Source organism: Megalops cyprinoides, chromosome 1 (genome assembly GCF_013368585.1).
Source record: "Megalops cyprinoides isolate fMegCyp1 chromosome 1, fMegCyp1.pri, whole genome shotgun sequence".
NCBI classification, from domain to species: domain Eukaryota; kingdom Metazoa; phylum Chordata; class Actinopteri; order Elopiformes; family Megalopidae; genus Megalops; species Megalops cyprinoides.
In genome coordinates, this window is record NC_050583.1 from 39,508,220 (window position 1) to 39,531,436 (window position 23,217).

Consider the following 23,217-nt stretch of genomic DNA (forward strand, 5'->3'; position numbering starts at 1 on the left):
ATGTTATAATGTAGCAAGAAAATTAAGGACACACAGAAAAACAAAACAGAAGGCCCAAAGTGGAAATGGTCCAAGTGCGGACATTTATTGTGTGGATGTATGAGATTGTATCCATACATGCTAAACAAATAAATATTTCTGTTTAGCTGAACAAACATCTTGATAATGTGAGTTGAATTGCTTACTAATTAAACACTTTTATCGATGGTCTTAAAAACGTAAGTAAACTGAGCAGACGTTCACTTTACACAATTAGGAAAAAAGAAAAAATAATTAAAAAAAAAAGTGTAAATTCACAAATCCCATCTTGGCATGACATGGTAATTGTGGGCATTAATGTTATTCTCTTGAAGAAGCTATTTGAATATTCTATTTGGACTGCAGAAGTATTATTTTACCCATCTTTACCACCCTGAAATAACATAAAAAGAAGACTCAGAGTAAAAGATGAAACTTTATTCCCTATAACCAAAACAACAACAAAAAGTACGGCAGCACTCCCAGATTACTACAGCTGTATATTCATTATAAAAATGGTTCATGAGTACATCTGCTGATTACAATGTACAGTGTTTTGCTTCACATACTGTTACATTCCACCTGCTTAATCCAGGTGGGAAGGAATCATACAGGACTGAAACATCTTCCCATTGCCTCAGTGCACGACAGGCACATGTACAAAGTGGCGACAATAACATGACCCCTGACTGGAACAGATCCCCAATGTGGGAGACAAGTCTGTCATAACATCAAGTCCCCGCAGTGGGATCTTCCACAACATAAGAGCATAAACAGCCAGCTGACAGAAGCCATGCAGGAGGAAGTGGTCCATTCAGATATCCTGGCTTTGAACACTACAGAACACATTCTTACAAAGCATATCTCATCTCTTGTCATCTCTCATTATTTTCACATTATGGTTTGTTTTCTGCAAACAGAGCAGTAAAATGAAACCAATCTTCACTATACTTGTGTGTGCATACACTGGAGCACAGCAGTTCTCAGCAGTAACCTTTATGCAAGACATGTAAGGCACCACTTCATTGCGAAGACCTGACTGATCAACAGGAGGCTTAGTCTTCAGTACTAATTTGAAAAGAGCCCATGCAAAGGAAAAGGGGAAAAAGACTAGACATGAGAACACATCTTAAAATTCATGGAAATTAAACAGCAATTGCTGAGGACCAACAGCAAAGCAAGACAATTACAATGATAACTGAATATTGGACATATTGGACAGAAGGACATATTGAAAGGGCTACACAAGATAAACTATCTTTATACATACTGACTTTGGACCTCAGATGAAAAGTGGTTTTACATTATGGGTAGACATATCTGAAATTCTCTGAAGATCCATTCCAGTCCAGAAGAACACCCACACTTCTAAGGTGTGATGACAGCGATTTGTGAATTTACAATAAATATATCCAAAAAAACAAAACAAAAATGGTCAACTATCAACACAAATCAACACTTTACATTCCAGTAAAATGTACAATGCCGTAATGAGCAAATCTGAATGAGACATTAACTACCCCCCCAACATGTAAAATATACATTTGTTCCTAAAGACATAATAACAGAGCTGTATCCACAAAAACTTCATCCACAGAGTGAAACTTGTCACAGTTTTTGTAACCAATATATTTTTAATCGGTTCATTCCTTCGAATGACCTTGCTTTCAAACTTAGACATGCTTTGTGAATACTGCTAGGACAATGAATCATGGAAGGCTACAATGGGATTCAAGTTTTGCATACCCCCTGCATGTTTATACACCTGAATTGGCTTCATCTTTTTTGTTACAAATTTCAGGTAAAAGCGGCTGACAGCTTCAGACAGTACAAATATTTTGCCCCCAGGTCTGTACAATGGAAGATAGTTCTGTTGACATTTCAGCTCTGTTGTCATCTTGAGCAGCTGTATACTACTCTTGTGGAAAAATGTCCACTCTTTACTGTGTTTGATGCATACTGATGCCATTACTTACAAAATTTGTTATTTCTTTGTCTTAAAAAAAGGACAGCATGCTAACTACTTTGCTCAGTGGAATTTGGAAATCAATGGCCAAGTTCTGCACTGATGCAGTAATCATAGTCAAATTCTTTAAAAGTTCATGACTTTTGGGAAAATGTCAAATTAAAATAGAAACTGGTATGTTCATTTCATTTTACATTTTTGTTAGCTCTCTGATCAAGAGCATTAATCCCTTCATGGCATGAGAGGAACACAAATGTCAGGAACATTGAAATTAGGTCAGTAGGCAAGTGAATAATGTCCGTGACGGGGCTACTGCATTCACACTGGGCTCCTCCATTTTAGCCAAACTGGAAAAAGAAATTTCCTGGTCCGGATGCTGCAGGACAGGAAAACAAAAGTAAAGATGGGAATCTGCAATCACACTTACATTCTAATTGATGTATTTTTAATGTTAAAAAATGTATATAGAAAAGTGCTATTTTCATAGCGGTTGTACATACATGAATTACCTTCGAAACTGAAACCCCCTGGCCCTCCGAAGAAGGCCTTGAAGATGTTGTTGGCATCAAAATCTGGAAGAGACCGAAGCAAATCATGACTCCGCATGATTAAAAGTAGACATACAACAAACTGACAAATGAAAGATCACTGCCCACAAATAACATGTCACTTTTACTGAAACTACCACTCACAACAAAGTTTGTCTACCAGACCCACTCTATTATACAACCCAGAAATGATAAAAACTATATTTAGTACCATTAGCAAATTAGACGGGAGAAAATTATGCCATTGAAACCGTAAGCTAAAAATACAGCAAATTGACGTTCCCAGATGTTCACCACAGGGAGCTGGCTAGATATATGTAAATAATATTACCCTGTATACATACTTAATTAGCTGCTGTGAGATATCTAACCTTAAATCCATCATGTATCTTTCTCATAAGTAAATGATGTTCTAGGTGCAGCAATTTAACACACTAATTTGTCCAACTACCAGCCTTTCTTTTCAGATGTTAAATGTTAATATCTTGGAATCTGTTAAATGTTAAAGCTTTGAATGTTAAATCATTGATTTTAAGGTATATAGAAAAAATACAATTAAACAATGTGAAAAAAACTTTTTGCATATTCTGTTTTCCATCATTTGTGCTAGGGCTCTATGCCGTTAGCCCAGATAACCAGGAGTTGACTATGTACAGTCCACCTTGTTCAGGGATTTCTGCTGGCACCTCTGTGGCTTAGGCTAGGTTGTTTTTCAGCCAGCCTCCATCAGATGTGTTGTACTCAGCATTGTTGGTATTGTAGTAGCGTGACAATTCTTACACTCCATTCCTTGTGTTCAACAGTGCTGAAAACTTGTCAAACCACCCACCCCAACTGCAAACAGAAACCCCTAAACATGGTGGACCATATTGTTAGTGCTGTTTTCCAGCTCCTCCTGCTCTAATACAAGGACAATTCTGGACAGAAACAAGAAGGAGATGCTGACCTCCTGCGCTCATGCCATCATCTTCTAGGTCGTGGCCACTGTCGTATCGGGACTTCTTCTTGGGGTCAGAGAGCACAGTGAAGGCCTCACCCACTTCCTTGAACTTCTTTTCCTCCTCCTTCTGCACCTCAGGGGTGGCTGCACTGTGTCGATCTACCAAGGAGACAGAGTGTTTTTCCGATGTCTCTTCTGTGCGTTCCTTTGTGTGGGTTTAGTACATTTCAGTTGATCTACGCTGAACTGCATGCATGCACGCTGCATGTTTGTAACATACATAAGGGCTGTCCTATTTAAGGCTAGTCTTAGTCTTACTTTGCCAATGGGACTTGTGTAACATACGTGGGGAGTTCCATGAAATTAAAATTTAGGAAATTTGAACCCAAAAAGTTGAAAAAAAGTTGCCGTTATTACTCCCTGGTTTTAACTTGAGCTTGGTTCTATTTTAACAAGGCATCTTAGTTAATTAGAGTAATGCATTTCAAAATGGATCTCAGGGTCACAAATTCACATTTCAGATTGTGATTTTACATTTCCATGTCCAGTTGCATTTTTCAGTATTGTCATTTCACAAAATACAAAATCAAGCTCTATGAAGTTTTTTGCTTATGTATGTGCTTTACAACACAAATGTTGTAAATGTTCTTTCTCAGGCTTTGTACTTTGGTCATTTGAGATTGAATAAAAACCTACTCTAATAAATTAGCCTGTTCCACATTCTAATACTATAAAATGCAGAAATTAAAAATCTGAATTGAACATATGAAGGTCTGACATGTGCCATGTTTGTTTTGTCCATAATTTCACATAACAATTTACCTTGTTTGTTCAGATGCATGATTAGCACTTATCTGCTTATCAGACAGTCATCTTTTAAATGACACTAAGCCAGCTTAGTCACAGACCTCGGAACATCTTTATGCAAAGCTCCCCACAGCCATCTGCTGCCTAGATCTCGTGAACGCGCAGGCAAATTAATTCTGTCCCCACTGGGAGAGAGAGCATGGCCCCCACCAGGGTGCCAGGTATGGTGCTAGCTTACCTGGGTGGTGCATGAGGGCCCGTTTCCGGTACGCCTTCTTTATTTCATCTTCTGTGGCATTCTTGCCCACTCCCAGGACCTTGTAGTAATCTTTCCGCTTGCTCTTCTTCAGCTCCAACTGTGCGTTTTTCAGGAGGTGTTTGTGTTCTGTGGGAGACAGGAAGACAGAGTCAGGTCACACTAAATTTCTGAAAAAGCAGTGTTATTCAAAGCAATAAAAATAAAACACCTCTGTTTAATTCCAGAGGTCTTCCCATTACTCTTTTCAGCAAGGACAAAATGGTAAAGTACTACCAATTACCAGCAGATTAAACAGAAATAAATTAGCAGTAGGTTACACATTTCAAATTTTGCTGTAAGAGTATTTGAATGCATACCACAGGAATTGTATTTAGACTTCTTCTGTAATGGCAGGGTACAGCTAGCAAACGGTAACAGCAGGTGGCTCTCTATGTCAGCTTATTCTTGCTTAGAGGGGAAAGATGCAATTCAAGTGTTCTCAATAACTCCACATCATACAACTGTACAACTATTGTTCTGTTAGGCACAAGGTAGCCAATACTATAAATACAAACATTTTTTCCACCCTCCTCACATACTGACAGTTAAAGAACTGTTTAACGTCAACAGGGATTTGAACTGACACACCATGAAAATGCAATGTAGCAAATTATGCTTACATTAAATTAAAATGTTATGCCAAAATACAGCCAGATAATACTGATATTCAGAGATATTCAGATAATATCAATGTCAGGTAGCTACCTGTGACCAACAATACATAATATTAGTTAGGTGCAGCAATCTTAGTGTAGTATACCACAGTTACATCATCATTAGAAAAGGTGTCCATCAAGTCCTTTTGTGAAAATGAGCTATACATGCAAATCAGAGACGGTGGTTTCCAAAGGATGGCTGACCAACGCATGAAGGATAATTGGAGCTGGGCAAGAACTTGAGATAGATAATAAAAAGACAGAACGATAGGTTGGGTGATGTCTGAAATTTCACATCATTCTTGTCGGGGAGGGGTGATTAACGGTAATTTCCGAATCTTCCTCATGCTAAAAAAGCATAAATTATGTGAAGACATTCAGCCAAATTATTTACAAAACTTCAGTCACTACTAAAACTGACAATGCCTGGTTCATTTTTAGCTACCACGATTGTACCAAGTGTATGTATATATGTGATTAACAATGCAGTTTATTAACAATGAATGACAACTGTAGTCTACATGTAAACGGCGCTGCCTCAGCATTTCGTGTTTGTTGGGTTATTGTTGCCGGTCTTCTGTACAGCTAGTAGAAAATGCTGGACTATCAGAAGTCAAGTCAGGACTGGTCTAACGCAGCATTCTCTGATCACCTTAGGTTACCATTTCCTTCCAATGTCATTGGTCATTGACACTACTGAACTATGTGGTGTTCCTGCAGCTTGCAGAAATGTTCAAATGTCTCCCTCTAGTGGCTATATATATATATGTCTTTTGTAAAATAAAATATTCTACAGGCAAATTTAACAGGATTTCTTCATGTTAATGTGGCACCACATGCCTAAAGGGGCTGTGGGAACAACAGCTAATTTCATCAGAAAAGAATTCCAACATATGAGATTGGAGATGGCTGGATGGCCGACATGAATCACGCTACTGATGCAGAGTGAAGTGACTGACTATACCACACAGCAAAAACCTTCTTTACCACATATCCCAATCACCATCATTTCCCACTGATGACTAGAGGTATTCTATTAACAGCGGGTGTGGCTTACCTTTTGTCTTCTCTGTCTGATAGACCTTCTCATAGTCCCGCACAGCCTCCTCATACTGCTCTGTGTCCATATAACTAGGGGTCAAAAACAAACAGCTCAACAACGATTTCAGATACCTTGACAGACTTTCTCAAAGTCACCCAAAAGTATCAAAGCCTGTACCAATACACGAATACAGTCTGTTCTGACCACATATTTTTAAATCAAGGTTCATTTACTAACCACTGTGCTCTCCTCAAGTAGGCCTTGATATATGTTTCGTCAAGCTTGATGGCGTTGGTGCAGTCATCAATGGCTTGTTCTGTTTTTTTCAGCTTTAGAAAGAAAAGAACAAAAACATGAAGGGGGTGTTGCCTGGGGAAAGACAGAGGGATGGTATAGAGCTGATGGCCCAGTTCTTGCAGTCCAAGAGAATCTTAGAGGACACACTGGGTTTAAGCAGAGACTGTAGCTTTAGCCTAACACATGAGCTAAATAAATTCCTCACTGTTACATGACCAGACTGTTACATCTTTTATATGCTCACTCTTTTTAAGAAAACTCTGAAGACATCTCTTTGGCACTCACCTCATCACCTGAATTGCTACCACCTAAAGAAATTTCTTATGTCTTAAACTGTTTTCCTTCCAAAAAAATGTAACGGTTTAATGCATTGTGTTTCTATCAGCTAGCATGTACCTTGTCTGGCCAGCTACTGAAACTTGGTCATGCAACACTTCTAATATTGTGACTCTGTGTATGGCTTTCATTTGTGTTGTACTCTGCCCCACTTGTAAGTTGCTTTGCATAAAAAGCATCTGCCAAATGAATAAATGTAAATGTAATATGCTCCAAATCACTACTCCAGAGACGGTTACATGAGTTACGTCAGTGAAAGTAGAAGGAAGGAATAACAATTTACATGACTCTTTATCCCATCTGTGGGACACAGTTCAGGCTTTCAGATAAACCGCTTCCAGGTAAATCCCTTAAAGAAAACCCCTGATAGTGACTCATATGTATTAGTCGAAAGATGGTAAGCACCGTGGGAGTCTTATTTCTATTCTTGTCGTTTAATGTCCGTACCTTTATGCCCACAGTGCCCCTGTTGCAGTAGAGCTTGGCGTTGGTTTTGATGTTGTTGGGGTCTATTGTCAGCGCCTCCGTGTACAGCTCATAGGCCGCCTCATAGTTACCATCCTTAAAGGCTTTGTTCCCCTCCTCCTTCTTGGCTTTCAGGGCTTTGGCATTCTGAATAGGCGAAATGACAGGACAACCACTCAGACAACAGCCCAGAGACTCAGCGCATAAGGTATTACCCATTTCATAAGAGCACCACCAAAACATCAACAATGAAGCCAAACGTTCTGATCTTCCAGGGGATCGTGATGCAAAATGGTGGCATTCTGCCTTGTACCAAAGGGTTATTACGAGGAGGTTGCATTTTTAGAGGAAAAAAAATTGGCAGGGTAAAGCATTTAAATGGACTGTTGGAATTTTTTTATCTTGCAATACTGCTGCCGTCTCCTAAACCAATTAGCCTACAACAGTTCTTTTACCATAGCCACAACTGTAATGCTGTGTTCCCTCACCAGAACTACACAGCCCATGCAGTTTTATGCCATGTTCACAGGTTTGTCTCCAAAGCTGCTGAAAGGATTCCTACACCTGAATTGCACAAGAAATTTCACCAAGCGATCACGCAGAAGGAAAATATCCATGTGGCAACGCCACATGTTATAGAAGAGACCACTTATCGTAATGCAATGTGACCTTTTTCTCTTCAAGAGTAAATTTCAGTTGCTCTCTTCATCTATGTATGTCACCTTCTCCTATCTTCCCTTGAGTCAGTCCCTTTTTCTTGTTTACTCCAAATCACGCTCTGTCTCTTCTCCTAAATCATACTCTTGCCCTCTCTTCCCTCTGAATCACGATCTCTTTCAGAGGCGGCATCCCTGTCAGAAATATTTTAGACACTAAGCTGTGGTACATCATGTTCTCATTTACCGCTCAGCTTTACCCATTCCTTCTCTATTTCTCACTATCTTTGCTGCTGTTCCAATTTATTTGATAATCCACATGCACATATATAAATTACTACAACTGCTACTGTTACTTCCAACTCAATACCCATACTTCTTGACATTCCAAAACAAGCTTAGCATTTTGTATCTTTCAAGACTCTGGAATAACAGAGTCCAATACAGGGCTGTTCTTCAGTAATTGGCCACACTTAGATTGGAGGTAATCCCATAAACACCAGATTTCTACCTTATTTGAGACTGTCCACAGGTCTCCAGACATGTAAGCAGTGACAGGGAACTAGGTTTCACTTGAACAGACAACATATTAGTTTTAGCTGCCAAACAAATACAAATCTCCCTGGCAAGCATGGTAACAGCTAAGGTGCGCTGTACATCAGTGGTTTCTCTCAAGTATCTCCTACTCTACCTCCTGCCATTTGGCACAACATCTGATAGTCAACTTATTAGTCTCTTTCCTTGCTGTTTTCATCACTCGAAACTCCTCTGTGCCAGGTTCCTCAATATCATCAGCCCCACTGACATACCTGAGCCACTCAAGATCCTTCTGAGGAAAATCCACTGCCTATATTACTCCCTGACTGCGTTCCACTCAATACAGAATATAACCGAAATGCTGATGAATAGTGCTACAAGCAATTAAAAAAAAAACACAAATGGAAACAACAAAAAATACTGAAGTAAAACACCTGAGATTCGAATGCTGAGTAGTGTTCTTTTTATGACATTTTTTTTGACTGCTATTCAGTTGCTGTGGAAAAGGGTGTATCATACAGAGGTTAGCGGCAGGTCCAATGAAGAGGTAAGGATGGGGTACTCACTCTGCAGGCCAGACGGGCCTTCTCGTGGTCGGGGGCCATGCGCAGGGCCTGCACAAAGAACTGCACGGCCTTGTCGATGCAGTCCTCATAGTACAGGCACAGGCCGCGCACGTACAGCGCGTCACCATTGGTGGAGTCCATCCGTAGGATGTCGCTGCGGAGATAAGACACACGGGTGAGGCCCAGTGCCGAGGATGCTGGGAACTGTTCCGCCTACACGAGCCAGTTTTGTAACTGCTGCCTCATTGAAAGGAGAGGTGCTGCCTCAGGAAGGAGATAGTCTTGATTAGTTCATGCTGATGCCGGGCATGACAAGCACATTACAAAGTTAATACAGACTAAATACTCAGTGCTAACACTGTGCAATCTTGTGCAGTATATGACAGTGGTATGTTTCGTGAACCTCTGCCCAAGAACAATCTGTCTTTCCTATATATATATATATATATATATATATATATATATATATATATATATATATATATATATATAATTGGACAGCAACTGCCTACTGTTTTACTGCATTGTTCAGTAACTAGGAAAATCCTTATTTTTCCAAACAAATATGAATTACATACAATATACAAGAAACATTATAAGTAACCATGTCCACAAGGGTTATATATACTACCCTGGATCTGTCATGACTAGAAATGGCTGTCAATAACACTGCTGCAATTTTTCTACATTCCCTGCAGGCATCCTAAGTGCTTGTGTGATTGAATAATGAGTAGGGGCTGACCCCTGCAGCTACTGAGCTCTACCTGGCCACAGACTGTGCTTCGGGGTAGCGCCCCAGCAGGGCCAGACATTCGGCCTTCAGGATTTTGAAGCGGTGGCAGGCAGGGGCAAACTCCAAGGCACGGTCCATGCAGTAGACCACCTGATGACATCAGTGGAAGAGACATGCTTGTGATTTTCCAATTACAAAGTCTATATAAATTAACGTATAAATTCCAATAAATAAATAAAATGTACACTTACTCTCCTCAGTACAAGATAAGTAAACAAAGCTCATAAAAATGACACCAGAATGGGTTTGTAAACTGCAGTTTGTACTTTCCACAGTGCTGAATGTATTAATGCTCTGTAACAACCCAGGGAAAGGATACCAAGAAATTACATCATGAACAGGAATTTACATGACAGCTGTGAGGGGAAACATACCTTCCTGAAATCCCTTTTTTCAAAGTCAAACTCTGCCATCTTCTCATAGTCCATCACAGCCTCTGCATTCTTATCCTAAACACACAGAGAAACGCAGAAATTTCCTTCACCTTCAAATCAAGTAGCAATTTATCTGAGCAATGTATGAATGTATATCACTAACAGAAATGCATTAATTAAAACATGCCCACAATGTTATACTGATAATATGTTTTGTTTTGGTAAAAGACCTGATATCATCCATTCTGACCTATGTGTTTACATACTGTAGGTCAGAATGGATGATATCAGGTCTTTGCAATTTTAATATCACATTTGTTTTGCTCTTGACCATAAACAGATATGCCTGTAAATTAATATAGTGAAAGCAGAACACCTTAGAGATCCCATGCCAAACAGAAACTGGCACAGACTCACCTCCTGCTGCGCCTGGCTGTTGTCAGGTTCCAGTTCTAGAACCTTCTGAAAGCAACGGCTGGCAGCCATGGCATTTCCCAGAGATAAGTGACACTTCCCCTCTCGCAAATGACCCTGCAGGCAGATGCCACATGCTTACTATCACAGAGCACAACATGGAGTAACACACGTGATACCAGTTTCTATGCGCCCATTCCAACATACATCATGTGAACGTGGTGGAAATAGAACACGAAAGCACTGCTTCTTTGGAGAGTATTTTCTTTGTAAACAATGATAGGAAATTTGAAAATGGAAGGGAAGACTCTACATTTTACATTACATTTGTTAAGCAGACTCTTCTCTAGAGTGATTTACTTTCTCGCATGCATCTAATTGATTACATACAGATATCTATACATGCAATTAGGGTTGATTGCCTTGCTCATATCTACTACAGCAGTGCCTAACCTGGGAATGGAAGCGGCAACATTTGGATTACGAGCCCTGCTCCTTACCACTAGACCATGCACCGGCCCAATACATTTGCAACGTTGACATTAATCAAATTTCCCCAAAATCTCTCTGTCCAGATAGTTCTCCCATCCCATTCTCCCTTCATGCAATTCCACCAAATTTGCTCTTCTGCCTCCTCCTCTAGTCCAGCCTGCCCTACCATTGCCTCACTGACCTGATGTGTGCCTTCAACTGCACATCTGGTGATTTCCCCCACAAGACAGAAATACTGAGGCTGAGCATGTGGAGAATCAAAAAAGCACCTAAGGATTTCTTCTCCCAACTAGCACATTACCCGCTTCTTTCCAGAATTCAGATTTTTTAAACTGATTGCTAAGATTAACCAGAACTGCTCTTTTTATTTGTCTGTGTGTCTGCCTTTTAAATTCCAACATATGAGTGTGACATAAAAATGGACACCTAAAAGGATTTCTTTGAATCTGTTCTACCACATACATGCATTGACATGCATTCCAGGTCAGACCTCTCTTGAGCCCGTGTCAATACCTTCATAAAGCAGTCATCCAGCCGTACAGCCTGCTGGGAGTCCTCCAACGCTTCCCTGAATCGGCACAGCATCATCAGGGTGGCGGCCCTGTTCCCATAGTAACTGGCATTTTTTGGGCAGGTGTCTGGAGGGGCACAAGCAAACAGATGTGTGTGGGTCAAAGCAATTTCAGAGAGAACGTAGGCTAACACAGAGTCCACTGAAATACTTTACAAATGTCATCCAGAAAGGTTTCCAAGCTTATTTACCTGCTCATATTAAATGTGAGTAATCTTGTTGAGTAATAATTTAATCAAGGTCATATTTAGAGAATAAAGGATTTACTAGTAGCTGAAGTGAAGAGCTGCTGTGTTTGTACTACTGGCCTGAGGGGCGACCTCTACACATGCCACTATAAAACTGCAGAACAACAGGTATGAAAAACCTTTAAAACGAGAGGCTTTAAAATTTCAGAAGCAAATTTCTAAGCCTTGGAAGTTACTCTAAGATCCTTACAAATCCCTTCAAACAGCAGAGGACATTTTGTACGCAAGGAAAAATCCAGTTTAGGAAGAGAGCACAGCCTTTAAAGATCAAAGAAAGACTCAACTGCATTCTTACCTATAGCCTTTGTGTAGTAGTTAAATGCTTCAGAGTAATCCTTCTTGATGTAATAGGCATTCCCTTGTTCTTTGAAGCACTCGGCTTCCCTGGGGGATGAACAGACATGTAGACAGACATGAAAAAAGAGATTTACAGTTTAGTGAAAACTGGCTCCGTCAGGGGGAGTGAGAAGACAGTCTGACAAAGCTTTACACATCTGCTGCCAAACAACAATATTTACCCACACAGAGGAATGCAAAGAAACAGCAAAGACAGCACAACAGCAATTACAACACTGGAAATGGGAAAAAATGTACTGAGCACTGCACTGACACATTTCTTCAAATACTAGGCTGGATACAGCCATTTTTAAAATCAACTACTCACCATTGCACACTACAGCATCTGGGTGTGTGAGGTTTTTGGTAGGTCTAATGACTATAGATAACATTGAAGATGATAGCACTTCATAGTGTGTTTAGGCAAAGCTACCCCAGGATGAGGATCTGCTGTTGCAGAATGGCTTCGAAACACCTTAAAACTCAGCTGTGTGTGCAGACCACAATGAAAGTATGCCTGGCATCTTCACCTTGCTTTGGAGATGGATAGCACTGTGCTCACCGCTCCCGGTCTATACATAGAAAGAGCAGAAGCAGCAAGAGCAGCCGCCAGATGGTGTAATCCAATCAGAGCACAGGAGCTACTGAGGCCGTAGCAACACACTTCTTTTATGGGGTCAAGGCATGGGGCTGATCGCTGTGGCACACAGCAGAGAGCGCTTCATTTTGCTGTCCCAGGAAACTCGCTCTGAACGACCTACCCACCGGCACTGAATAGCATCATTTCAAAAGTAGGTCACTTTTTTTTGGAGCTTGTACATTCTGAGCTAATAAGGGCCATACAGTGAAAATACAAGAGAAAATTCCCATCTAGTCCAAAGCAGATGACCCCATTAACCAGACTGGTGGAGAAAAGACAAAAAAGAGAAAGCTTTACCAATGAAGACGCCTGAAACAAGACCACCACGGCTGTCTTTATTAACACATAAGATGCACTTAGATGACTCATACTGTCTGGTGACTGAAAGCCATTAAAATTATGTAAGTTGTGGGTGTGTTGCCTACATGTGACGCTGAGCAACGACCACATTAACATCAAATCATGTCCGTGTTTAATTTAAACTAGGATGGCATTCCAATAGGACCACACTAACACTTGCAGAGCTCAATGAAAACACATTTTCAGTCACGGTGCCTAAACCGAACATTGTTTTCTTCACACATGGATCTGCCTGTAGCTACAAATGCCTTTTCTACCCTATAGAAAATCTCTCTGCAGGCCCAACTTTGTCAAGAAGATGTACGGACATGGTCAACAGAGCTATTCACCACAGCACAATGGCAAGAGAAGTCAAACTGATACTGATCTAAATGACAGCAGATGGGTGTGGTTTTGAGAGCTACAAGAAACACTCCTGTGCCATTTGCATTCAGTTTCACTGTATTACCTGGACCATGACTCACACCAGGCAAAATCCTGGGAGGAAGCAGTACTTTCTGAGTCATAAAGGTGGTGAGGTTTCATTCACATCGACTTTTATTAGGATCTGGCCTGGCATTTACAATCATAGCGTCCTCATATTTATACCTAAACATTTCCAACTTCTTCATTAACGAAACATGGAAAATCACAGGAGAAACCTTGGTTACTGTAATAGCACCTTGTAGAAGTAACGTGGAGTTGTTTCACGAGCAATGGATGGACACGAAGACATTACTGTATTACCTCTCCCAACTACTTCGCCTGACTTGCTAGTTTATAAAGCCGGCCTTGAAAAAGAAGTGAAATAAATTTCTGAAATGTAATATTTTAAGCGATCAAATCACTAGAGAAATCAAACGGAATAAATCTCATTATAATTGACGATGCTCACGTTCTTAATTCCACATGGACACAAGCTCGTAGTGCTAAATTTATTCAAACTCCCAGGTGTGGCCCAGGTGTACTTACTGACAGCTAATTTAGTTAGCTAATAATGTCTTGCTTTAGTGCTGACCATGTTGACAACAATCACACGTTGAAGATATACATTAATTGTATAAACCTCGACACTCTTAGAATGTCGTTATGTTGTCAGCAACACATAACTACTTTACGAGCTGTGTATTATCAGTATTGTCAACTAGCTAACCTGCTTAGATACAGGGACAGAAAACTACACAGAACACGTGTCACCAGGATAAATATTTAGCTACTAAGCTAGTTGTATCAGGCAGTTCGCGTACCAAGTGTTTTCAACCATATACACGTTAGCTAGCCAGGTTCAATTTAACACGTTGCTGAATGAAGTGCATGTTGCTAGAATGTTCCATGAAGTTGATGCTAGATCACCTACCTAAGTAGACCGCTACTGGACCAAACGTGGATGAAGTAAAATGATCAAATATCCAATCACTGACCGTGCGACATGCTAGCGGCAGACACTTCGATGCCAAAAGTAACCGAAATCAGTTAGCCAATAAAGAATGTGTCCTTTTGAAGATGAAAGCACTAAAATAGCTACTTAGCTTTAGCCTGGCTAGTCTGTTTTTGCCTAATCAGGAAATACACTCTGACATTGCTACCTAGCTAGGTTCCCCAACTAACCAGCCAGTAATGTTACTGATACTGTGGCTAGCCAAATATGTTATGTTGTAGAACGGTAGTATACTGGCCATATTGCTAGCAATCGGCCTTCAATCCCAATCCATCAAGCGATATGATTTACTAGGGCGCTAGAATAGCTAGATTAACTATCTAGTTATAACCACGTTTATAGTTTATTGTGTGTCGACTGATGTTATGTTTATATGACCGCGTTTTCTTTACACTTATAGTAGCTCGTCATTACTTTCTTGAAAAATACTGTCAGAAACAGACAATTTCCAAATCTAATGCCAGGACAGATCATGTACAGAGTCCTCGAGATAAAACAACTAACGTTAGCAAGTTAGGCCTCTAGAATGTTAAACGACATGAGGCACTAAGTGAATATGTATTGAAAAGATCACATATGCATGCTAACTTTCTTACCATTACAATCAGTAAAAACACCGACCTACAAAATACCGTTTTCTAAGAAACCGATACTAACCGCTCTATCTCCTCTTCACTCATTATTTGCGGCTCCGGCTCCATGGGTACATCACAGTCAACAGCCGCCATCTTACTGCCGGAGAGAGAAGAACGACACTTCCGGGACCATAGAGATCAACGCTCTCAAGAGTAGTGGTGCTTTTTGAAACGGAAGAACATCAGCCAGACTGGCCAGAGCAAGTGCAAAAGAATCGCGGACATGGGGTGCGAAATGACAGGGATCTCATGCCAACTCACTCTGAATTAAAATACTGTTCCGGATACTAATAATAATGAAATATAAGAATAAATCACAGTAACACCCTTTCATGAATATCGCCTTACTAAATATTCGAAACACGTTTGCAACCTCAGTCCAAAATGTTACTTTTTAACCTTGTTTTTACGACCTCCTTAGGATAGGGGTCGCGCTCAATCTCACTTCGCGTCTGCGCGTCTGCGCCCCAGCAATTCCCCTCGCACCAGTTACATCGACGACGGGTTTATAGCAACAGTAAACAGGAAGTACAGAGGGTGGTGAGTGTTCACGGAAAGTAGAGGCTTCTGTCAATCTTGTTATTATTTGTAAAGTAATGTGTGATTTAACAAACATAGAACAATCGTACTGTCGTGTTTATAGGGTTAGGTGGCTAATTATGTCTAAATGTCCGCACTGAACAATTGAGAACCAACTAAATGGCAAGCTAAGGACACGTAGTTAGGTGCCTATATTAGTTAACGTTAGCTAGCTTGCTCGCAAAGTAATCTGCCTGTAAATGCAACCCTGTAAAGTCCTTATTTTCCTTCCTGGAAAGCTCGATACGAATGATGAAGCAAATTCAAACAAAGCATTTATGTACTGTGCAAGCTACCTTGAGCTAAATTATTAGTTAACCAGCTGGCTAGCCAGTAAAATTGATCTTATCGCAGCGGCATGGTAAGTCCTAACCTAGCTAGCTATTAAGCATCTGTAGAATAATAGTAAAAAAATAAAATAAAATTGGGCAACATATTTCGCGAAGTGTTCTCTTTACAGTAAAGCTCAGTATGGATATAGCTAACAGAAGTTAAAGTAACATCTGATTAAATTAGCTTGGTAGCTATATCCATCCGTCAGCCTGACGCACACCAATGTATCACTAGATCGTAAATGTTTGCATTGCTTTATAGGTGACATTAGGTATTTCAGCGGTTTTAGCTATTGATCTGCGGTGGTGCCGATCAGTGTAGCAATGGGGAAAAGCTGTAAGGTGGTGGTATGCGGACTGGCAGCAGTGGGTAAAACAGCCGTCCTGGAGCAGTTGCTGTATGCTAATCACGTTGTCGGTAAGTAAGGGCTTTCTTTATTCAAGTCAGAAGTAATTGTATTTCTGTATTATGACTTTTATGCAGTAGTCTCGAACCAGATTCATGATCCCTGACTTTGTAAAGTGCTTATGAAGGGGGTACTGTATTCCTTAGACCAGTGTTTCTCAAACCTCTCCTGGAGTACCCCTTGTCCTGCATGTTTTAGATCTCTCCCTGCTCCAACACAGCTGATTCAAATGATCAACTCGTTATGAACTCCTGAAGCTGCTTAATAACAAACTGATCATTTGAATCAGCTGTGTTGGAGCAGGGAGAGATGTAAAACATGCAGGACAAGGGGTACTCCAGGAGAGGTTTGAGAAACACTGCCTTAGACCATCCAGGTAGGTTGAATTATGTGGAAAGTTGCATGGATTGATAGGCAAGTGTAAACTTTTTACTTATTTTGGTGTGTAAGCATGGTGTGAATATATCATATATTTATTCTCTCAGTAATGTTTTGCAGTTTGATCGTCATAGTTAGCCTTATGTTTCATGTTCTGGTTTCATTACAATTTTTGCCCTGTGCAATCTGAGAAGGGCAGAAATAACCATGATAATACTTTTCTCACTGACACTTTTTTGGTTAGTTATTTGTTTGCTTGGAAGGTGCCCTGCTTCAAGGCATCTTGCATTGCATACATTGTAATGTGGATATTAATAAGGGTGGGTTTATGAGTGAATGTTACTGGTCTCTTGCAGGCTCAGAGCCCATGGAAACCTTGGAGGACATCTACATCGGCTCCATTGAGACAGACCGCGGTGTGCGTGAACAAGTCCGCTTTTATGACACGCGGGGGCTGAGAGATGGCGTGGAGTTCCCCCGACACTACTACTCTTTTGCCGATGGCTTTGTGCTGGTCTACAGTATCGACAGCAAGGAGTCCTTCAAACGCATGGAGGCACTGAAGAAAGATATTGATCGCTACCGTGACAAGAAGGAGGTAAGCATGTCCCCAAACTGTAACATGTGAAAAACTGATCTACTAAGAGTGAGGAGATCAGTACATGTGCAATGCTGGGATAAGCCTGGACCCGCTGGGCCTGTTTTGATTGGTTGATTAGCTGATGGACTGACAGATGACATTACTGTGCACAGGTGACCATCGTGGTGCTAGGGAACAAGGTTGACCTGCAAGACCAGAGAAGGGTCGACTCTGAGGTGGCGCAGCACTGGGCCAAGACGGAGAAGGTGCGTCTGTGGGAGGTGTCAGTGGCAGACCGGCGCACTCTCATTGAGCCCTTTGTGTACCTTGCCAGCAAGATGACCCAACCGCAGAGCAAGTCCACCTTCCCACTCAGTCGCAACAAAAACAAGGGCAGTGGCTCGCTAGACAGCTGAACGCCAAAAGGAGAGAGAGGACGGGAAAGGAGAAGGGAAACCCTCAGCTATTGTCTGACTGACTGAATCACATATACATTCACAGAAATGCCCGAAGAGGCTTATTGACTCAAACTGCATTCACACATTCAGATAAAAAGCAACAATTGGAGAAACCAGAACACAGCTGTTGTTGTTTGGCTGATGGAAATCTGTACGGCTGTGGTCAAAATTCTAGAACTTCAGGACAGTAATAGAATGAGACTTAAGTTGTACATTTGGGCATGTTGGAGTAAATTGGCTGTGACCACAACTGAAGGTTTGCATAGCCTGTCCTGCTAGCTGTGCGACTAAGAGAGAGAAACACTCTTAGCCACAAAGCAAAGATCAGGCTTGGACAGATTTTTAATAGCTCTGCATTTCCTTAAAAAATATTCAGTGCTGAAGATTTGACTCCCATAGGAATATTAAAATTAAGGCTCAGATCGGGTTTTCAGGTGCTCTTCCGCAAATGTGTTCCTTCATGGAAAGACTTAGTATTTAGGGATCAACAAGCTATTAATCATGACGGACAGTGTACTCTAACTGAATGTGGACCAATCACTTCAAAGTCTGCTTAAAGATGTCTTTATCTGTGTAAGTGAATGAAACCTTATTTGTTTTGAAGTATATATTCCATAATAGCCAAGTCTGAATCAGAGCTGTGTAATACATTTTCACCAGACAATAGGACTAGACTGCTGCATCACAGAAATAAGTTTTGGGTTGTGGGTGAATGTTTTCTTCTACCGCCTACAATCTATATCAACTTACATTGGCTGTCTGCCATTGTCTGGCATTTGAACTGAAACACAAAATACGCTCAACTTGTTTTATTATGTACTGTGTGCCTGCATGCCTATGAGCCTACTGAATCTCTGCATATAGAAGTGTTTGTATGTAGTATGTCAGGACGACTGTTACACTGGTGTATACAAATGCATTGTTCAGTAAAGTTACTTTTGTAGGAATCTTTTCATCTATTAGGCATAATTATATCCTAAACATCAACTTGTTATATCTGAAATCTCTGTGAATGTCACTACAAATAGGTAATGTTTGTTATCACAGATAAGCTGTGAAAGCCATTCCAGGACTATCTTGCATTGTGTCATTGTGTAGTAAACATTTTCTTTCTTAGTTTTCACCTTTCAATATTTTCTTTTTGTAAAATATTATTTCATGATTTATTTAAGATTGTAAATGTGGTGCTGATTTGCTGTTTTGGGTAGAAATAATTGAAGACATTTCATTGACCCTGAGTATCTCTTACTTGAGGTTAAGTCACACATTTGGTGCCTTGTCCATGCAGTGATTTTGCCTTTTTACTATGGCAAATCAGGATAAAAGGCACACTCCATACAGTATGCCAGTGCAGAAGCTTTTGTCCTTGATTTATGTAAGTGTGGGATCGAACCATTGTGGTTAAACAACAAGAAAAAAGTTTCAATTGATGTTGAAAACATTTTGCCGAGTTCATTCCTGTCCGTTGAAAATATTGTTTATTTATTTGTAAAACAGTAATGGTACCAAAACCATTCATTGCCTTCACAATATGAAGACTATAATTATATTACAGTGTTTCAGAGTAACACACATTCTTGATAGACAGTGTAATTGCAGTCTTTTGCATTTCTTATTGTTACATCATAATTGTGTTTTGTCTTACAGACTACATTACGGAGTACCTAATATCCACAGAAATAATTACCTCTGCATATGAATGCAGTTAATTGTACCATAAATTACATTACTTTGGAGAAAATATCCTGTGTGATCATACTCATTATAATAAAGGTTCCTTTATCTCACCTTTAATTATAGCCTATGCAGTTCTTTGATTTAGATTATACTTGACAATTTACACAGTTCTTTGCATTTCCTGCTCTTTTCCCAAAACACAGCAGTTACACTGGATTGCCAAACACAATTATCCAAAAGTGTCTGTACAATGACTAGCCATCAAGCCTCCAAGACAAGCAGCTAAAAAAAATCTGTCATAATAAATTGCATTCACAATGGCAACTTAAAGTAATAAGGGATTCAGATAAGCAAGAAGTGTTTTTTTCGAACTATATTTCATTTACAAATATGCAGGATAATGTAGATGGTGTGGCGGAGTGGTCTTTGTCAAGATAGAGCTGTCAACAAACACATTCATTAATGGCATCAGGACACAATATACATTATCTTGAACAGACATACAGTGTCTACAACAATTTTGACATGCCTATATTTACAGCTGTCTCAGCTCATTAGTTCTCCATATTTAGAATTCAACAATTAATTTCAGGTAGTACTGCAGAAGCTATGCCAATACAACTGCTTTGCTTAATGTGTTTGTGGAACTGTTGGCCTCTAAGCCGGAGCATTCACATTAGGACAAATGGTTGTTTGGTAAATGGAACAGAGTCACCAGAGAACATTGAGCACTTCCCTTTTTCTTTAGTATTTTGCCAGCTCTGAAAGTTGAACAATCCAGTTTAAACAAACCTTTGGCTTTTTGTGTTACGGGAACCTCTCCCTGTCACTGCACTTGCACAGTGCACAGCGTGTTTTGCCTTTCCACTGAAGGCATTTCTGTGCCCACAGTTATCCTGCTATCAGGCAGGAATATCTTATGGTAAGTTTCCAGCAGAGATAAGACTGGATGCATATTCAGGCAGACACAAAAGTGCCCGAGGAAAAGTCATCACGCTTCTCTGAAATTGTCAGCTAGCCTATTGCATCTTCATTAGTGTAAAAATATGTAAATATAACGACTTTACAGGATGACTCAGTCATTGGATTTCATAGCAAAATGTCAGCGTGGCCTAGTTTGATACAGTCACCCACTGATAAGCACCTTTACAGCCCACAGTGCTGGGGGCCAATTGCAGGGAAAGTGACCAACAGAGGGCAGTAGAGTTTCTCAGCACTTACACAACACTCAGTGTCATAGCGAAGGTCTTTGATTCTATGGGTTTCCATCAAAGAATGGCCCTAATCCAGTGTAACCTTTGAATCAGGGTGGAAAATTGCACTCTGTGATCTTGGGAAGAGGAAAAGATGACCTGCATTATCTTTCCTCTGGCAGATAATGCCCCAGAGCCCTGTGCACCAGTCTCATGAGAGAGTGGGGGGAACAAAGGTGGTAGTAGCAGAAGGAGATGGGGTCCACTCCCCTGGCCTGGTCCCAGACTGGCTTACAGTCAAAATCATCAAAAATGCAATCCTCTCAGCAGAAATGGTCCCTGGAAATCTGGTTACACTAGGACCTCTGATTAGTCTTGAAATGCCATAGCATTGTACCTTTTAGCTACATTTGTATGCATCACATGGGAGTTTGGTGATCTTTTGCCTGGATATCCAGCGAGCCCTAAACGTTTCCCTGAAATAGTGGGTTAACTGGAGTAATCCTGGGGTATCACATATACATGTATTTTACAGAGCCTGCAAGGAATTTCTATGAGAATAAAATTCAGCTGGAGACAATTAGGTACTCTCAAGAATAAACTGAATATACCAAGTTGAAAGGCCAATGACAACATCCTGTTGAGGAATCTTTTAGATATAAAACAATTAAATAGTTTATAGTCAAACTTACTGAGATTCAATTTATCTCTAATAAGTGAAGAAATGAAGATGAAATGTGTTGTCCATGTCTGCTGCAGAAGTATCTTATTTGGGATTTGAAACCACAAGACTTGTAGCCTAGCTAAGCTGCCAGCAATGTACAATCTAACAAACGTGCTATTATTTCATTTGAGATACACTTGCTGCTAATGCTTTTCTATTTGAGAATAAAACTTAAGGCATCTTGTCCTGACAGTGTTTAATTCTGAAGAACATACATTGACAGTGCAGAGGGATCAGTTTTGTCACCTTCTTAATCACATGTACATTATGGGTAACTCAGGGTGTGTGACTGCACTGCATTATGGTAGGCAGACTGTCTGAGATGCCATGACCATCACTCCACTGTCCCTTGACTGGTTTTTCTGGTGCAAGCCATACTGACACGTACAGCGCTATCAGAGAGATGAGCTTCACATGGATAGGTTCCCTAAGATTTTAGTCAACGGATTGAGAAACGATGGTAGCATATTTAGCAGAGTAAAGAAGCTTGGTTAATAGTCCACGTTAGAAAGCCAGCGGTCTAGAAGTTATGTCTGATCACATACAATAAGCCACAGAAAGGTCTGGGTCAAGTCATTGGCATTAGACAGTATTAACAAACAGAAAAGGAATTAAGAATGCATTCAGTATGTCAGCAATTTAGTACAGTTCAAATTAGTAAGCAATGGAAAAATAACTGTTCATAGAATAATCATTGAGTATCTACGGTGTATGATGACCAGATAAGATGTGGTAAGAATCTTACCTGGGGGGACTGGGGGAAATGCAAAAGGGAACAGAAATGAAATAACCAAGATGAAATGATGAAGAGAATTCCATTCTCCATACTCCACTATATGTCGATATATGCCACCACAACCATGGCTTTGTTAGTAGAAAAATTTCAGGTGTATTTCAGACACTTCACAGAACTCAAAACTTTCTCATTTAACAACAAAGAGCATCCTTACATTATTCAGATAGGGCCACCAGATTTATATAAACAGAACCATTTCCCCCTTTATCCAACAAAGTGAAAATAAAGTTGCAAAGCTGTTTCATTTTATTTTCGCCCTTTTTTGTTGCTGTAGCTAAAAAAAAAAAGAGCGAGCCTGCAGTGACGCGCCTTTATTTTGCAGAGAGAGGCAAGGACAGAATGTAAAATCCTCATATGCTAGATATATTTTATGTCAGCCTGGCAGTTGCCGTGGTGACCTTCTAAGCCCTGCCACTCTCTCCCAGCAGTATATCTGTCAAGGGCTTTTCTGTGCATCATGCGATTTCAGCTGAGAGTGATTTTTTTCAGTGCTGGGATGATTTAGTGTTCCCAGCACTGGGAACATAGATGGAGGATTCACAAACAGGGCCAACTGATGGGGACACCACTACTGCACCTGTCTGCATAACGCTGCAGCATCAGATCGAGGCCCTACAGAGACACACAGGCATGCCAGCACAATCGGGTGTGGCTGAGCCTTCCTCCATTTTAAGCTTGGTG

At 40.4% G+C, this 23,217-nt stretch overlaps 2 protein-coding genes across 4 annotated transcripts; one reads left to right on the top strand and one right to left on the bottom strand.

The window, feature by feature from the left end:
- Window positions 1-312: 312 nt before the first annotated feature.
- On the bottom strand, window positions 313-15,520 carry LOC118791718 (dnaJ homolog subfamily C member 7-like). Of its 2 annotated transcripts, none has more exons than XM_036549161.1 (14): window positions 15,435-15,520; window positions 12,320-12,408; window positions 11,719-11,843; window positions 10,717-10,830; window positions 10,300-10,374; window positions 9,897-10,015; window positions 9,133-9,286; window positions 7,356-7,520; window positions 6,513-6,604; window positions 6,291-6,364; window positions 4,518-4,664; window positions 3,479-3,631; window positions 2,494-2,556; window positions 313-2,360 (listed from the first exon to the last, which is right to left on the bottom strand). In XM_036549161.1, exons 1-14 carry the CDS (start codon window positions 15,503-15,505, stop codon window positions 2,323-2,325), a joined length of 1,479 nt encoding a protein of 492 aa, XP_036405054.1. In that variant the 5' UTR covers window positions 15,506-15,520; the 3' UTR covers window positions 313-2,322. The 2 variants fall into 2 exon arrangements, with proteins under 2 accessions (XP_036405054.1, XP_036405053.1); XM_036549160.1 differs by having other exon boundaries at window positions 2,485-2,556; window positions 15,435-15,516.
- Window positions 15,521-15,913: 393 nt separating this feature from the next.
- Window positions 15,914-19,816, top strand: nkiras2 (NFKB inhibitor interacting Ras-like 2). 2 transcript variants are annotated; one of them, XM_036532901.1, is made up of 4 exons: window positions 15,914-15,952; window positions 16,586-16,741; window positions 17,465-17,706; window positions 17,862-19,816. In XM_036532901.1, exons 2-4 carry the CDS (start codon window positions 16,648-16,650, stop codon window positions 18,102-18,104), a joined length of 579 nt encoding a protein of 192 aa, XP_036388794.1. In that variant the 5' UTR covers window positions 15,914-15,952; window positions 16,586-16,647; the 3' UTR covers window positions 18,105-19,816. The 2 variants fall into 2 exon arrangements, with proteins under 2 accessions (XP_036388794.1, XP_036388787.1); XM_036532894.1 differs by having other exon boundaries at window positions 15,920-16,352.
- The last annotated feature ends 3,401 nt before the right edge of the window (window positions 19,817-23,217 follow it).

Excerpts from the sequence above, each read along its gene's own strand:
- LOC118791718 (XM_036549160.1), bottom strand. The coding sequence starts at position 15,505 with ATGGCGGCTGTTGACTGTGATGTACCCATGGAGCCGGAGCCGCAAATA. Across the intron at positions 11,844-12,319 it reads CTACTACACAAAGGCTATAG|ACACCTGCCCAAAAAATGCC; the intron begins GTAAGAATGCAG and ends GTGCCCCTCCAG. Across the intron at positions 10,375-10,716 it reads ACAGCCAGGCGCAGCAGGAG|GATAAGAATGCAGAGGCTGT; the intron begins GTGAGTCTGTGC and ends CTGTGTGTTTAG.
- nkiras2 (XM_036532901.1), top strand. The coding sequence starts at position 16,648 with ATGGGGAAAAGCTGTAAGGTGGTGGTATGCGGACTGGCAGCAGTGGGT. Across the intron at positions 16,742-17,464 it reads GTATGCTAATCACGTTGTCG|GCTCAGAGCCCATGGAAACC; the intron begins GTAAGTAAGGGC and ends GGTCTCTTGCAG. Across the intron at positions 17,707-17,861 it reads GCTACCGTGACAAGAAGGAG|GTGACCATCGTGGTGCTAGG; the intron begins GTAAGCATGTCC and ends TACTGTGCACAG.